This window comes from Nicotiana sylvestris, chromosome 12, assembly GCF_000393655.2.
Source record: "Nicotiana sylvestris chromosome 12, ASM39365v2, whole genome shotgun sequence".
In the NCBI taxonomy this organism is placed as follows: domain Eukaryota; kingdom Viridiplantae; phylum Streptophyta; class Magnoliopsida; order Solanales; family Solanaceae; genus Nicotiana; species Nicotiana sylvestris.
The window spans coordinates 40,055,210-40,070,596 of NC_091068.1; the positions used below are offsets into that span (position 1 = coordinate 40,055,210).

The 15,387-nt window shown below is 34.7% G+C and overlaps 1 protein-coding gene across 2 annotated transcripts; it reads right to left on the reverse strand.

Annotated features, from left to right (window-relative positions):
- Window positions 1-9,454: 9,454 nt before the first annotated feature.
- On the reverse strand, window positions 9,455-14,713 carry LOC104225893 (uncharacterized). Of its 2 annotated transcripts, XM_070165160.1 has the most exons (7): window positions 14,280-14,713; window positions 12,627-12,698; window positions 12,471-12,538; window positions 11,345-11,492; window positions 11,170-11,253; window positions 10,773-10,865; window positions 9,455-9,859 (listed from the first exon to the last, which is right to left on the reverse strand). In XM_070165160.1, the coding sequence occupies exons 1-7, from the start codon at window positions 14,547-14,549 to the stop codon at window positions 9,854-9,856; spliced, it is 741 nt and encodes a 246-aa protein (XP_070021261.1). In that variant the 5' UTR covers window positions 14,550-14,713; the 3' UTR covers window positions 9,455-9,853. The 2 variants fall into 2 exon arrangements, with proteins under 2 accessions (XP_070021261.1, XP_070021262.1); XM_070165161.1 differs by lacking the exon at window positions 10,773-10,865 and having other exon boundaries at window positions 9,766-9,859; window positions 14,280-14,651.
- Between the last annotated feature and the right edge of the window lie 674 nt (window positions 14,714-15,387).

Here is a 15,387-nt window from a genome sequence, read left to right on the forward strand (position 1 = left end):
CCTATACTTAAAAGTGTGCATTATCCTCAATGCACACCATAAATAACAAGATGATAAAGAAACTCCATGTTATGCCAAATACCGAAGCATTAGCAGCTCATGGGATACTCAGACTTCTCTCAAGCCTGATCCTTTGTGCGCGCACCCCATACTTAGTTCTAACTATCTGGCTTGCTTTTGCATCCTTCCAATAAATTTGCTTCCCATGCTCCTACAAAATAAAAAACTACACTGTAAAAAATAACATAATAGAAAAGGTAAACAAATAGAAAAAAAAAATAAAAAAATAGTAAAGTTGGGTTGCCTCCCAAAAAACACCTTAGTTAATGTCATGGCATGACGTGGATCATTTTTTATCTTCACCTCAAGTTTATGAATTGAACCCCAAGTTTTGATTAAAGCTTATGATTATTCTCTTGGAAAAGTACAAATTATTACGAGCCAAAAACTAAATAATTTCTTATGCATTTTTTGGCTTTCAGCTGAGGAGTATCACCTTGCCTAGACGATCTCAAATACTGTAGTGAACAACCTTTTAAGCCTGCTAGTGAAGTGCAAGAATCGTTAAGCCACCAACCATATATTGAAACATCTCAAACAGTAGAGAAGGTTTGGATGATAGTAAAAAGTAAATCCAACGCACAAGGGGAAACGACTGTAGCGAATGAATCTGCAATATAAAATACAAATGGTTTTGGTGCTCTAACTTATCAGAACTCTCAAGTATTAGTGCTTGGTAGAAAGTGATTCTAGTAGAAATGGAGGACAGTGTAGCTAAGAGACGAGGCGATAATACAGTGGCTGGTCCTTGGTTGCCATGGGTGACTACGATGATGTATTGGGCTTTGAGGACAAATAAAATGGGAGTCCTATTACTGGACTCACTGAACTTAAAATATTTACATGGACAAACAATCATGTTCGCAGCAGAACTGACAGAGCCTTAGTGAATATAAATGTTACAACAAGAGGTTATATTGCACGAGCCATTATTTTCAGATCATACACCTTTGTGCATATCCTTCAGTCAGGAACATCAACAAGCATCTAGATCTTTCAAGTTATTAATTAACTTACTAGCTGATCACAAGGACTTCTTGGCTATTGTGAGGAACAACAGAAACAAATACATGCAAATGCATGCTTGCTATGGAAGTATTTGAAGACAACACTAGCATTTTGGTCAGCCCTTTTTTATCCCGACTTGGAACTATTTAAAAGAACATGGACAATTGTGGGGGATGGAGTGATTGATGATGTGCAACAGTTCTTTGTTTTAGAATATGTGTATAGACTCATCAACTTCACCTTTGTTACCCTTATCCAAAGCTTCCAAATCCCTCAAAAGTCTCACACTTCATACCTATTTCTTGTTGTATACTTCATACAAACTCATCTCAAATATCCTAACTAGTAGTAGACTTTGGTGTGCTTGTGGATGACTGTCAATCTGCTTTTGTGCTTGGTAGGTTTAAGTTCACAAAAATTGGAACGGAGAGAATATTACACTTGGTCTTTACTCCAAAATCATGAATGCAAGATGCATATTTTCCTTACACATATCAGGGTTAAGTTGTATGTATTTCCACTTTAATTTTAGATAAACAGTTTAATGGCAAAAAGGCCTCATGGCCACTTAAACTTGTACCAGATTGTCATGCCAGTAAATGAACTTTCAAAATTCTCATATGAACACTTCAACTTGAGCATAAGGGAACTAATAAATACCTCCGACAGTTGAATCATAGTGCATGCATTACAATTTCACAAACGTGGCAACCCAATCAGCAATAAACGAATTAAAACCTACCTTGTGTTAGGCGCGAAAATCCACTAAGCACCGACTATTTCCCATTAATTTTTGACCTAAAACACTCATTTCATTTTCATTTTCAGTCGTCTCTCTCAATTCCCCTCTAACATTTTCAATCGTCTGCTCAAATGGAGTGAACGATTGTCATAGGATTTTTCTTCTATTAGATCATCTGAAGGTTGTGTTTATTTTTCTTACAAAATCGGTCCAAAAACAAGAATCTGAGACAATCGTGTACCGTTGCTTTCTCCTCCACCAAAAACATAGAAGTCATTAAAGGTCCAATTGTTGTCTTTCATGAAATTTCTGGTCGTTTTCTTGTATTTTTATTCGTTATTGAAGTTGGTCATAATAGAATAATATTTTATATGCATGCAATGGTTCTTTCGTTATTTAGGTTTAAAATTAGGGATTTTTGTAATAACATACTAAATTCTTATTTTTCTCTCTGGATTTTGCCGGTTTCATCGCTGATTTGGCATATAGGGTTAAAAATAATTAGGGCTTTTTATCATATAAAAAAATTTGTCAATTAAAGTGATAAAGTTAGGGTTCTTTTCCCACATTTCCTTGTTCCTTTTCAAAGACCTGTTCAGATAATATTGTCTCTTTCTTTTGAATATTTTACTAATCTGGACTTTTCTTATCTTATTTTCATAGGCGTAATGAGGCAGGATGGTTGTTCTTGTGAAATTACAATTTCACTATCAGGAACAACTGGTAGGTGGCCCATTAATGAGGTATGAAAATGGTATAACATGGCTTACTATTGTAACTGCTGACACTGATGAATTGTATGTTATTCAATTCAACAAATGGGCAAAATGATATGGGGTACTTAGGTGTGGAGAAATTTGCATTTCAAGTCAATAAAAAAAGACTATTTTGATTTATTAATGATGTATTATACTTCAATACCACACAAGAGGGGGGGAGGGTGATTTGTGTGGTACCCAATTTTCGCTTAACTTAATTACAGAAGGACCTGGTTCTTCTATGTGTTCCAACTACTACTATTGCGGAATAATAAATACAGAAAATAAAGAACACAGAGATTTTACGTGGAAAACACTTGGCTCAAAAGGTGAAAAAAAACTACGACCTACCTTCCAGTAGGATTTTCCCAAACTCTCCACTAAAATCACTGAGCCAAAAACTGCATTTACACTCTTTTGTAAACTTAGGATTAACTCTAATCCCGTTGTGGCACACAGCTTCAACTGCTGCGACAACTTCAAGTTAACTCTAACTTGAAAACTCTAAGTACCTAATACAATTGCTTCTAAATAAGCTGAAAGGTACAATGTAAAATCACCTACTATAATTGAATTAGAGTAAAAGAGATAGACACTTGGAACTGGTTCTTCTATCTGGTTCAAGTAGCTTCAGCTTTGCACGCTTGAATCACACACGAATTGCTTGCAAAATTGCCTTGCTATTTTGCTCTCAATTCACGTTTAACTTCTGCTTATGTGCATTACCTGTAAAAGAGAACAACACTAATATTTAAGGAGTTAGCAATTAGAGATTGACTAGGATACTGATGCTACTCTTCCATGGTGGAAGAGTTCTAGTTGACCTCATACTCTAACTCTATCATTTTTCTAAACTGTGTTCTCTTTATGTAAGGAGTCTTTCTCATTATCCAATATGCAACCTTTTTGATCATGATCAGGATATATCACTTCTGATAAGTTATGTTTGTCTCCTTCACGTGCATCTCACATGTTTGAGTTGATCATAATTGTGATTCACAAGATAGACCTGGTCCATGTCTAAATTCCTTTATCAGTCTTCAAAACTTCACCTTTACTTGGGCCAACAATTAAGTATGATGTTGATGTGTTAGAATTCTGCAAAGTCCTTCGTGATGGGGATTTTATTAATATTTATTTATGACACATTGTTAATATATCATGTGTTGATATTGAATTGGATGAAATATTTAGTAGTGATGTGGACCCCGTTGATATCCCATATGACCAAACAGCTGGCTTTAGTGAAGTGCCACAAAGGCAAACAAGTAGAGCTAATGCTAGGGCAACAAATTCACCTACCAATGATATAAATAATGGTTCTTTCACTGAGGAGAAGGGTAAAGGGAGGGTCATTGATATAGAAGAGTCTACTAAGGATAAAGGGGAGTTCTACAACTTTCATCTAGCCACGGATTCAGATTGCGATGAATTTGAGAGTAATTCTGAGAGTGGGGATGGTGAATATGAGGGTGTTTTTGCTGAAGAGGATATAGATGACTCATTTTATGATGTTGATGAGGATGCTGTTGGAGAGACAAGTGATATAGAAGCTGACGTTGTTACTGCTAGACAGACCAAAGTAGATTAGAAGAACTGGAAAGACAGATCTAGTGATGTTAATGTAGATGAGCTACCTAGTGGCCCAGTAGGCATTAGCCCTGGATTTGAAGACATTTACAAGGACAAGTCTACTAAATATACTGGCAAATTGGGAGGGGATGAGTAGTACCTAGACAGTTCAAATCCAGGGAGTGCGGATAATACTGATGATGATGTAGATACAGATGATGAGGTGCATAACCTTCCTCCAAGAAGATACAGTAGAAAGGTCTACTTTGACCCTAACTGTAAGAAAATAGTTTTCCAACTGGGAATGGTCTTTGAAAATGTTAGCCAATTTAGATCTGTTTTACAAGACTATGTTGTACAGAGGAGAGTTCAGTTAAAGTTGAGAACAAATGAGAGGAATAGGGTCAGGGCAACATGGTTCAACTCTAGTAGATGTAGATGGCATATTTTAGGCAGTTTACAGGGCCACACACAGAACTTCATCGTTAACACATACTAGCCTATACATTCATGCTTCCCAGTCACAAGGTTCAAGCTTGCTAACACAGCTTAGATAGTTAAACATTACAAAGATAAGATCATTAATCAGCCTGACATAAAGCTCAAGAAGTTGCAAGAGTTGATAAGGATTAAGTATGGTGTGTATGTAGGAAAAATAAAATATGCCAGGGCTAGATAGAAGGTAACGGGTAAGTATTTAGGTGATTAAAAATGGAGTTTTCTAGGATTTATGATTATGCTGACATGATAAGAACTACTAACCCGGGGAAGCACTGTTGTGGTGAGGACTTCAAAAGAAATAGAACCTGGTAAAGATTTCTTTGTGGAAATATATATATTTGTTTACATGCTTTGAAAACAGGTTGGTTAGAAGGGTGTAGAAATGTAATTGGATTTGATGGTGCATTTCTAAAGGGAGTGTGTAAAGGTGAGCTATTGTCATGCATTGCTAAGGATGGTAATAACCAGATATACCTTATTGCTTGGGCAGTGGTTGAGAAAGAGACCAAGAACAGTTGGTCCTGATTTTTTAGGTGTCTAATGGAGGACTTGAAACTGACAGAATCTGAAGGTGAAGGACTAACAATTATGTAGAAGGTATGTGTCTGATATGTAGAAGGTATGTGTATTGTTTTAATCTCATTTTTTACTTTAATATTTAAGATTGCATTGGATGAACTCTAACATTGTGTTTTTATTGTTCAAGGGACTTGTTCAAGCTATATCTGGATTGATGCCAAATACTGAACATAAAATGTGTGCAAGGCACATATGGAGCAATTGGAAGAAAACTTGGATTAGTGAGAAAAGAAGGAAGAAATTCCTGGGTTGTGCAAGAGATTCATTTGAAGCATTTCTGAAGGTTAAACTAGATGAGTTGGCAGAATTGGGTGGCAATAAGAAAATAGAAGACTTGCTTAGATATCCCAAATAGTCATGGTGCAGGGTCTTTTTTAAAGACTGTAGTAAGTGTGATGTTGTGGAGAATAACATGTCTGGTTCAACAGCTGGATACTTACTTCTAGGCACAAGTCAATCATAACCATGTTGGAAGAGATCAGAGTGAAGGTAATGGAGAGGATGCTAATATGAGAGAATTTGCTATAAAGTAGAATTTTGATATATCTCCTATGGTAATAGGGTCCATTGAAGAGCAATCTGTAAGAGCCACCAAGCATGAATATAAATGAAATGGGGACACCGGATTTGAGATCCAAGATGGAATTTACAAACACATAGTTGATTTTGTAAAGAAAGAGTGTACATGTAGAATGTGACAGCTGAAAGGCATACCATGCTCCCATACACTTTGTGCAATTTTTTTTAAAGGTATGACAATGCTGACTATGTTGAGCATTGGTATAAGAAGGAAACATACCTCAAGGGATTGAATTGTTACATTCAACCTATGATCGACATGGAGACGTGGCCTCCAACTCAAAACCCCCAAATTTGAGCCTCCTGTAATTACTAAGATGTCTGGTAGACCTAAGAAACATAGAAGGAATGCTCAAGATTAACTTACAAAGAAATTTGGTAAGAGATCAAAGAAGGGGGCACCAATGACCTGTTCTCATTGCAAAACAGTAGGGCATAATAAGAAAGACTGTGCAATCCTGGTAAAAATCAAATACTTCTTATGCTTTAAGTGTTTTTTAGTCTTTTGCTGAATTTTTATATTCTGGATAATTTAGAAAGGGCAAAATTCAATGGCTGGTACTGGGAGTAGTACTGCAAATGCCCATTCTACAATAGCTGCATCAGGAGGTCATTCTGGTACTACTGCTGGTGGTGGATCTGCAGTACAACAATCTACTACTATTGCAATAGCTAGATCTGCAGCACAAAGAAATTTTAGAACTACCGCTGATGGTGGATCAGGAACACAACAATCTAGAATTACAGAAGAAAGATCAAGGACTCCTCAACAAATTCTTAGAACTTTAGATGGAAGGCCTTGGACTACTGGATTTGGAATACTGTTTGGTGAATCAGGGACAGTCATAGAGAGGGTAAGTATGTGAAATTCTGTCCAATTGTTGTATCTAGTTACTATACTAAGTTATAAAATTATATTTCTATTTGAATGTAGTTTGGGTTAAGGGACAGAGTCACACATGATCCTAGGCAAATAATTAATGCTAGCCAGACCAATATTAATCTTGTATATAGAGCACCTCGACTAAGGTGGAAAGGAACAAATGCAGTAACACAAAGGCAGCTTCAACAACAGACTAGAAGGAGATAAATCAGGCAACCGTAAGCCAATTTGAAGCTCCTTCTTCAACTTAACGAAACCTGAGCCAATCTCAGTCCAACTTCAACCTGTCTCAACCATAATGATTTGAAGAAAAGTTTCTTTTTGTGAAAGTTTAAGTCTGTTAGTATCAAAACTTATTTGTAGGTCATTTTGTGGAAGATTTGGTCTGAAATATTCATAACTTAGCTAATGTTCTTTTGGTTTGGTTTTAAACACACTAGTAAACTGGTTTTTGCTAGTATGCAGATTTGATGGCCTGCTAGTGACAATCAAAATGGTTGTTTTGAACTTGTATAATATATGTTCAGATGTTAATGCCAAGCATAACTTTTTATTGCAGCAAAATACTTTAATACACTTGACATTGTCATTGTTTGTTAAGAATAAACATATAATAAAAGATCCTAAGCTAAGAATAACACTACAAAGAGCAGTGCAACAACAACAAACGCAATTACATATTATTTTCCCATGTTCCTTCGCTGCTCATTGACGCGAATTCTTGATAGCAGTCCCGAAATTACTTGTTTGTAATGATCTGAAAAAGGTGGGTCAACCACCTGAAAAAATTACAGCGACTAGTTGTACCATAATTTGAGTATCCTAAGAACCTTCTACCTCGGATTGGTGGCTTCCAGGTTATGCACACAACAGCGTCAACTCCACAACAACAAACTACATGATTTTCCATTGCATTCTTGGCCTGAAGAATAAAATATTTACCTAGAGAAGAAATAATTTGACTTGAATCTGTAAAAAATTTGAAGAGAAGAAGAAATTCAGAGCTTGTATAAATAAAAAATGGAGGTTGTAGGCCATAGGAGGAAGAAGAAGCCCTCTAACTAGATGGCCCTTGGGTTTATTACAATTGGCCATTGAAACAAAGGAAATTTTACCTCTCATAGCAAAAGTATACACCTTATTTATTATAAATCAAAATCATTTTAAAATATTATTTTCTCTAGCTACCTTTTATATTTTATAGCAAAATAAGTATTTATGGTACATACTACTATTGAGACATGAAATACGTTATTTATGTTTTTCCTCTCTCTTTGACAGCTGGACATACATATTTTTAAGGTAATTGTCATTATTATATTCATGAATACATGGTGCGAATACATGTGAATACATGCGCGTTCAGCTGGACTGCCCTGATTTTAGGCGCTTTTTGCTGCTGTATTCATGAATACATGGCGCGAATACATGTGAATACATGCGCGGACAGCTGGTCTACCCTGTTTTTTAGGCGCTTTTTGATATTGTATTCATGAATACAGCAGCGCGAATACAGGGAATACACTACCGTAACAACTGAATAGTAGCTATAGGAAGTAATTATATATATGGTAGCTATAGTAAGTTAATAGCCACTAAACAATAGTGGTTTCTGAAATTCATCTTGAAAAAATCACATTCATGCTCCTGCCAGGCGTGACTTACACGCACAATAGCTGACTAGGAATAACTGATGCCACGTAGATTGAGTCATAGATTAGAGGTGTTTATTAGTTCACTTATGCTCAAGTTGAAGTGTTCATATGAGAATTTTGAAAGTTCATTTATCAACATGACAATCGGGTACAAGTTTAAGTGACCACGAGATTATTTTGCCCAGTTTAATTTGATGTAAACTTTGGTTTCTAAAAAGTATTTACTTCTCATTTCCCATCGGCCAACTCAATATGTTTTTCAAATATTTCGATTTGGTATTTTGGATATTCAGTTGCTTAAAATATTATACCGATATCATGCCTAATTAAGTTTTGTATTGTTCGTTTTTTTCTCTTTTTCAGTTCAACTTGACTGATTTGAATAGAGAATTGTAAGTTTATTCTGTCTTCAAAGATCGCAAAATAACGTAATTAGTTCTAACTGCCCACTATTAGTTTCATGACCGAAAGGTATAATAGGAGGAACATACTTTCTTGAAACTTCATACAGAGTGCCATACAAATTATACTGTACACAGTGACCACCATGAATTGGAACTCCTCTTATGTTATTACTACGGCCACCATGATTAGCTGAACTCCAATCAAGAGACATAGCTATAAATTAACCAAAAGGACTCAAAAAAATTAGGTAAAAAGATGTTGGTCCGAACGCTAAATCTAAGAAAATGCCTTTTCCGAGTTTTGAGCCTCTGAACATTTCTCTCTATTCCCTTTTGGATAGGGGTAATTTTCTAGAGAGTGAGTTAGAGGACAGGCTTGCTTGATCATGTGTGAACCTTTCAACTAGACTACCACAAGTTTCAAAAATAGATATAAGAATCTTGAGAACAATGCAAAATAAAGTTTAATCAGATCTTTCAGTGCAGAAGAATCTTGATTTAACCAATTTTCTGGCTTTCACTTAATCCTCTACAGCATCTTCAAAAAAATGAAGTGCCAGAAGAGAAGATAAAGGAGAAGATATAATAGTATTAAATATAACTTCCCACTATAAGCACAGAAAAGAGGCCCAGTCCAAAACTGCCTGGATCTGTATGTTGCCATCCCCATAGACCGATATTTTCAGATAAAACATGCAATACTAGGCAAAAACTGCCAATGAAACTGACCTCTGTATCGCAAGGTTGCGATGATTTAAATTAAGCTTTACCTCAACAAAATGCAGATACCTTACTGTTCCATTAGAAATTTCATATGGATGGCCAATTGTTTCAGTGACATCCAATATCTGATATTATAGAACAAGGTGATAGAAACCGCTAGTGAACTCAAATCCTCACATATTTACATTTGCTTACGAGTTCACGGGTAGGAGAAACTGGGGAAGAGCTAAGGGATTTTCAGCACCAAAGTGCTAAGCTTAACTTTTGCACCTTGGAAGATAAATACAGATATTAGGGAAAGAGAAGGTTGATGTACAGCAGCAGCATTTGTCCAACATTAGAGACGAGAAAGGCTGCAAAAGGTCATGCTACCAACCATGGCTTCCTTCTTAACCCTGAAATCAACCGTTAACATGTAAGATAAAGCAAAAGAACTTTCCGTCTGCAGTTTCAGAACCATCAGAAGCCTAAGATCTCTAACAAGAAAACGGAAAAGGAAGTCGAGATGTCTTTCTTCACTAAAAATATCATTTGTGTATATGTGCATGAAACTATATGAAATTTCTCATATTCAGCTCAACCACGTTACAAGAAAAGGACTTGAGTTGGATAGAAAGTATTACATAGCAACATTCAAGCAATTCTAACAATGGACAGCAACTTACAGAGCAGAATTAAGCAACTTAAAGAAAAGCATTAATGTTGTCTTTTTTAGTACACTATATTTCAAGATGCATATACTACCAACTCTGTCAAGGATAATTTAGTCTGGAGCAATTGAGTGCAAATCCACTTTCAAAATCCCAGCGGTTCATTTCACTAGAATTAACTGTATTAGGATAAGCCATGGTTACCATAGTGATCATATGAGAATCCAAGAAATTGTTAGGAAAAGGAGTCATTAAATGAAATTGGCTCTATGGAAGTCTTTTAAGTTAGCAATGATGTATGAGCGTAGAAGTTGTAGTGCTTCAGAAACTAATAGACAAAAACTAACTGCCTGAAAAGTTTTTGAAAAAAGAAAAGAAAAGAAGAGATGAATCAATAGTAGCAAATTAGCAATAGTTACACCAAGGAACCAATTTCCTGATTTTATTCCAATAAGCTACTTCGAATAAGGCAGAGCTAAGCAATTTTAGTTCTCAGGTTCATCAGAGATGCACATCTTCTCTTTGTACTTGATTCAGTTCTTTATGACTATGGTTTCATCGTATTTAGCCAACCAAGAACTAAAAAAGGTATACAAAATTGAAGGGCAGAAGGCAAGAGGAAGGAGAATGATTAGGATAACCGATTAGGTTAACACACCTGCCTCCTTCGGCATTGTATCATGTACCATGTCCGAGCCATTACATAACAAGGGAGGAGGAAAGCCACCAGCTGTAGAAGTGAAATCTGAAACTGAAGTTCACAAAACATGCTTCAGACAGATTTACTAGAGTGTCTGTGCAAGTCTCGCTATGTATAGAATGATTATAATAAAACAGAAGTTGTCCATAATAAACATGCATCCACAACGAACAACTTAAACTACAGAAACATGATATAAATGTCATATTAATTTTTGATACGAGACGGCATACATTATAATCATATTCAGTAATGCAAACCTAATGAAAGGACCGAGTCTTGGAACAGCATGACATTGCCACTCTCCAGCACAAGTTATTGACTAAAGATATACGGAGCTACAACTCTAACTTACATTGAAGAATGTAGATGAGTCCTGCACCATTGAAAAGTCCCTTGTGACCATCAATGTTTGGCGAATCAGCAAGAGTAGCATCAACTGCATGAATAGAAGATAAACCACCTTCAATAATATTATGCTTACGAACAGAATCACTAAATCGTAGAAGCATTACACAGTTTTTACTTACGATGATTGCAACGTAGCGGAAACATGCTAAACTCCCACTGCTAGCAATGGCATAGTCATCATACTCCGATTCAAGGAATTGACGCTCAGCTGTGGCAAAAGCCAGAAAATGAGGGTTTCTAATATCCATGCCGGGGCCCCATGCTTGCCTGATTTAAACAAAAGGTAGGACAAAGAAGTCAGAAAGCTTGAAAAATCAATCAGAAACAGACTACTTGAATAGATGCTGGAAACTTGATATTTGAGATTATATATATTAGTGTAGTTGGATCCGACACTGCTGCTTCACTTTTCGACCAGTCATACAAAATATTTGTTTTCCATTTGCCCATTTTGATCATGAGGCAATGATAGATTCTGTTGTAAATCTATCCGTAATGTACAAGAATTTCTGAAATTGATGGTATTACAACTTATGCAACAACCTTTAGTCTAAATTCCAGATCACTATTCAAAAGGATTGATTTCCCTAAAGGCTTCTCTTGAAAGCTTGTTAGCTACTGATCTAGAAAACAAATTCATTAATGCCAAAGCTACTTGTAAGATTTCAGATAACAGATTCTAAGTTTCTATGTAAAGAATGAAGTTTCATTGTTTACTTCAAAATAACAGATATTTATAATACTAAAATTTCCATCAAGTTATTAAGTACTCAAGCTGTTTGGAGTAGTTACTTCGTCCTATTTATGATAGTGATCTAGACAAAGATAAGAATGATGACCTATTTCTGAAACTAGCAGTGTAAAGACATTAAGTAGGCAAGAAAACTGACACCAAAACATCCATTTAAGGTGAGCCAACAGAAGTCTTCGGAGTCTGGTATATTAATATTCTGTTTAACAGAACAGTAAATTCTTATATCTTATCTTCCTTTAAGGAGGCCGATTAAGCAAGGTTACAACTAATCCTTATTCACTAACCAATTCGTGTAGATAGCGGAACTAGATGAACCTACAAAACAGTTTGTCCCAACATATACAGCAAGTTTCAATGAGCCGGAACCACTAAAAGTGCCATACACACAACAACTAAAAAAGAACTTTTATTAAATGAAGCATGTATTACACAGAAATGTGACTGCAAGATTTGAGAAAACACATCAAATATTATACAACTGACAACCTTACCTGATATCAATTGCCATTACATCAGGGTTGCTTCTTGCAGGTGGAAGGGTATAGTTTGGTGAAAAGACCTGATTGAAGAAAAATAACATCTCAATTTTCACTTGAGGCTAGATAAATATCTTCTAATTACAGCGGAAGTGTTTAAAATTTACCAACCTTATTACAGATTTCACAGGTTATGTCACCTTTTTTGTTGCACCATCTCTGTATACATTTCCTATGAGCAAACTGCAGGTCCAATATGACACAATTTCAGTTCTTAGCTTTTCAATCTAATGGTGTACTTAAGAAATCTTGAAAGTAAAGGTAAAAATGCAGCATTAACAAGCTCTATAAACTCAATGTGAACATAAGTATTATGATTTGTAACAGCTTGAGTCAGTCCAAAGAGACATTGAAAATGATCATTCAAACGTGGTATCTTATTTTCAAAAGCATTTAAAGTGGCTCAAAAACTGAAGCTAAAATAACTGCCTGTAATCCACAGGTGGAATCCAGAATAACTGAAAGAGCATTTAACTAACAACATTATGACATTTAACTAACAACATTATGACATTTGAAAACTAATATAAATTCCCTTAAAAAGTAATTAAATCGCAATATAACCCCTAAAACTTATTTAGTGGGTGGACATAAGAATTGTGAAATTTTAGAAAAAGGTGAAAAAATTTCAAGTTGAAAATGGTATTTGAAAATTAGAGTTGTGTTCGGACATGAATATAATTTGTAGCTGTTTTTGAATTTTTGTGAGTGCTTTCATGTGAAAATTTTGAAAAATAACTTTTTGTAATTTTCCAAGTTCCGATAAATTTCCAAAATTTAACTTCAAGAATCTTTTTTTATGGCCAAACATACCCTTAATCACAAGAGTTACAATTACAATTACAAATGTTAATGATTAACTGTGGTTAGGTAACAAACTTTTGGTTAAAAGACTCTTGTCATACATTTACTGTTTGGTGCACATTTTCTGCTGCAGGTAAGTTTTCTCTTCAAAGAGAATAGAATTTTCAAAATCCACATTTAATGAAAAGGTTTGTAAAATAGTAAAGTTTGGTGATCAAGCACAATTATTGATTTATTTCCAGATAAGAACAAAAATAACTCCTAAAGTTGCAGAGCATACAGCATTCCTCATGTGAAAAATCAAAAAGAAATCTACAAACTCCAAAAAAAAAAAAAAAGAATTTGGTTACAAGAAGTTGGATTTGTTAAAAAGGTTTTATGGGTTAGTGCAATTCGTTTGACATTTTATATGATTTATATAGGGAGTTGCTAAAAGTTAATTAAACAAATAAAAGAAGAAAATTGAAGTCTTCCATAAAGACATAAAAAGCATCAATCTTTTATTTTTATATTACATAGACTACAAACCAAGGAAAGAGAAAGAAACTTTTTGTACTCATTTGAAATAAATCAAGATGAGGAAAGAGAAGAAACAAGACACATTTCTCAAGCTAAAGCAAAGGCAAAAGTGGTAGCAAAAACTTAAACTTGTTACCAAAAATTTTCAAATATAAGAAAAAATTCAAAAAAAAAAAATTAAAGCAACCCCAGAAAGGGAAGAAGAATAGAAATAAAAAGGGTAGCAAAAACTGACTGTTACAACCAAAATAATTTCAACTTTAAGAAACAAATTTAAAAAAAAAAAACTAAAATAACAAAAAGAAAAAGAAAAGAGTAGAAAGAAAGCACATTTCCTAAGCCAACCCAAGAAAGAAAATAAAAAACTGAAATTTATAACAAAGATTTCAACTTTAAGAAAAAAATTTAAAATTTAAGGCAACCCCAGAAAGAAATTTGAACCTTGAGAGTGCCATTGCAAGCACAAGGAGCTTCCATGTCACTTTCTTCATCTTCTTCTTGACAAATTCTACACTCTCTAATTACACTTCCCTTTGAACAACCCTCCCCTCCACTCGTCATTTCCCTTGAATTATTTTCAACACTCAAATTTGCAACATCATTATTAGTCAAAAGGCTAATTTCTCTCCCATTGACGACTGACTCTGACTCTCCAAAACATGTTGTTGCTATTATGATCCTATCCACACACACCATGAACTCATCCACCATTTTCTCTCTCTCTCTAAAAAATATTTCTCTCTCTCTCTCTAAAAAATATTTCTCTCTCTAGACGATGTAGGAGGAAGGAGAAAACAATGTACAGAGATGAAAGAAGCTGAAGCAAGTAGTAGTAGGAGAGCGAGAAAAAGGAGAGAGTGGGGAATAAAAAGGTGGAGTTTTTCAAGTTTGCGGGTTTTACTATATAGGGGCTTCTTGTTATATGAATGCACAATTGTGCCCCTCTGACTAATAAGTGTATTTTGCAATTAAAAATAATGGTTTACAACTTGTTTGGAGGGTCGTTACCTATTGTATTGTATTGTTATGTTACTTTAAATATAATATTTGTTTTGATTGTTACTTGTATTTTATTATATCGTATCGATAAATTTATCGTTACGTAATAATAAAAAGTGACACTTTATGGAACGATAGAATTTGTGTGATGGCATCGTTTTTTTGCTTTTTTTTCTTTCATCTTGTCTTTTCTTATTATTAAATAATCATATTTTATCCTTTAACTTACTTTTTTATATTAAATTCTACTATGTATTTATTTTTTCTTAGTAGTGTTGCAAGTTTATTCTTCATATTGTTGAAGTGTGACATCATGAAACGGCGGCAAACGATATAATACATTCAAACGTTGTATTCATCAAACAATACAATATAATGCAGTACAATATAATACGATACATTATGAAACGATACGTAATAATAATCCAAACAAACTCTTAAAGGCAAAATAAATACTCGTCTTGAACTAGTCGTTGGTTTTTGATTTATTACTCTGTATATGGTGTCTGTTTTGTGGGTCGATTAAATTGAGTTCAAGTTAGACCTATTA

What these genes read in the sequence shown, in the direction of transcription:
- LOC104225893 (XM_070165160.1), bottom strand. Translation starts at nt 14,549, where the DNA reads ATGGTGGATGAGTTCATGGTGTGTGTGGATAGGATCATAATAGCAACA. An exon ending in GTAATGGCAATTGATATCAG is followed by an intron (nt 11,493 to 12,470) that starts GTAAGGTTGTCA and finishes TGTTTAAATCAG; the next exon opens with GCAAGCATGGGGCCCCGGCA. An exon ending in TCCGCTACGTTGCAATCATC is followed by an intron (nt 11,254 to 11,344) that starts GTAAGTAAAAAC and finishes CTATTCATGCAG; the next exon opens with TTGATGCTACTCTTGCTGAT.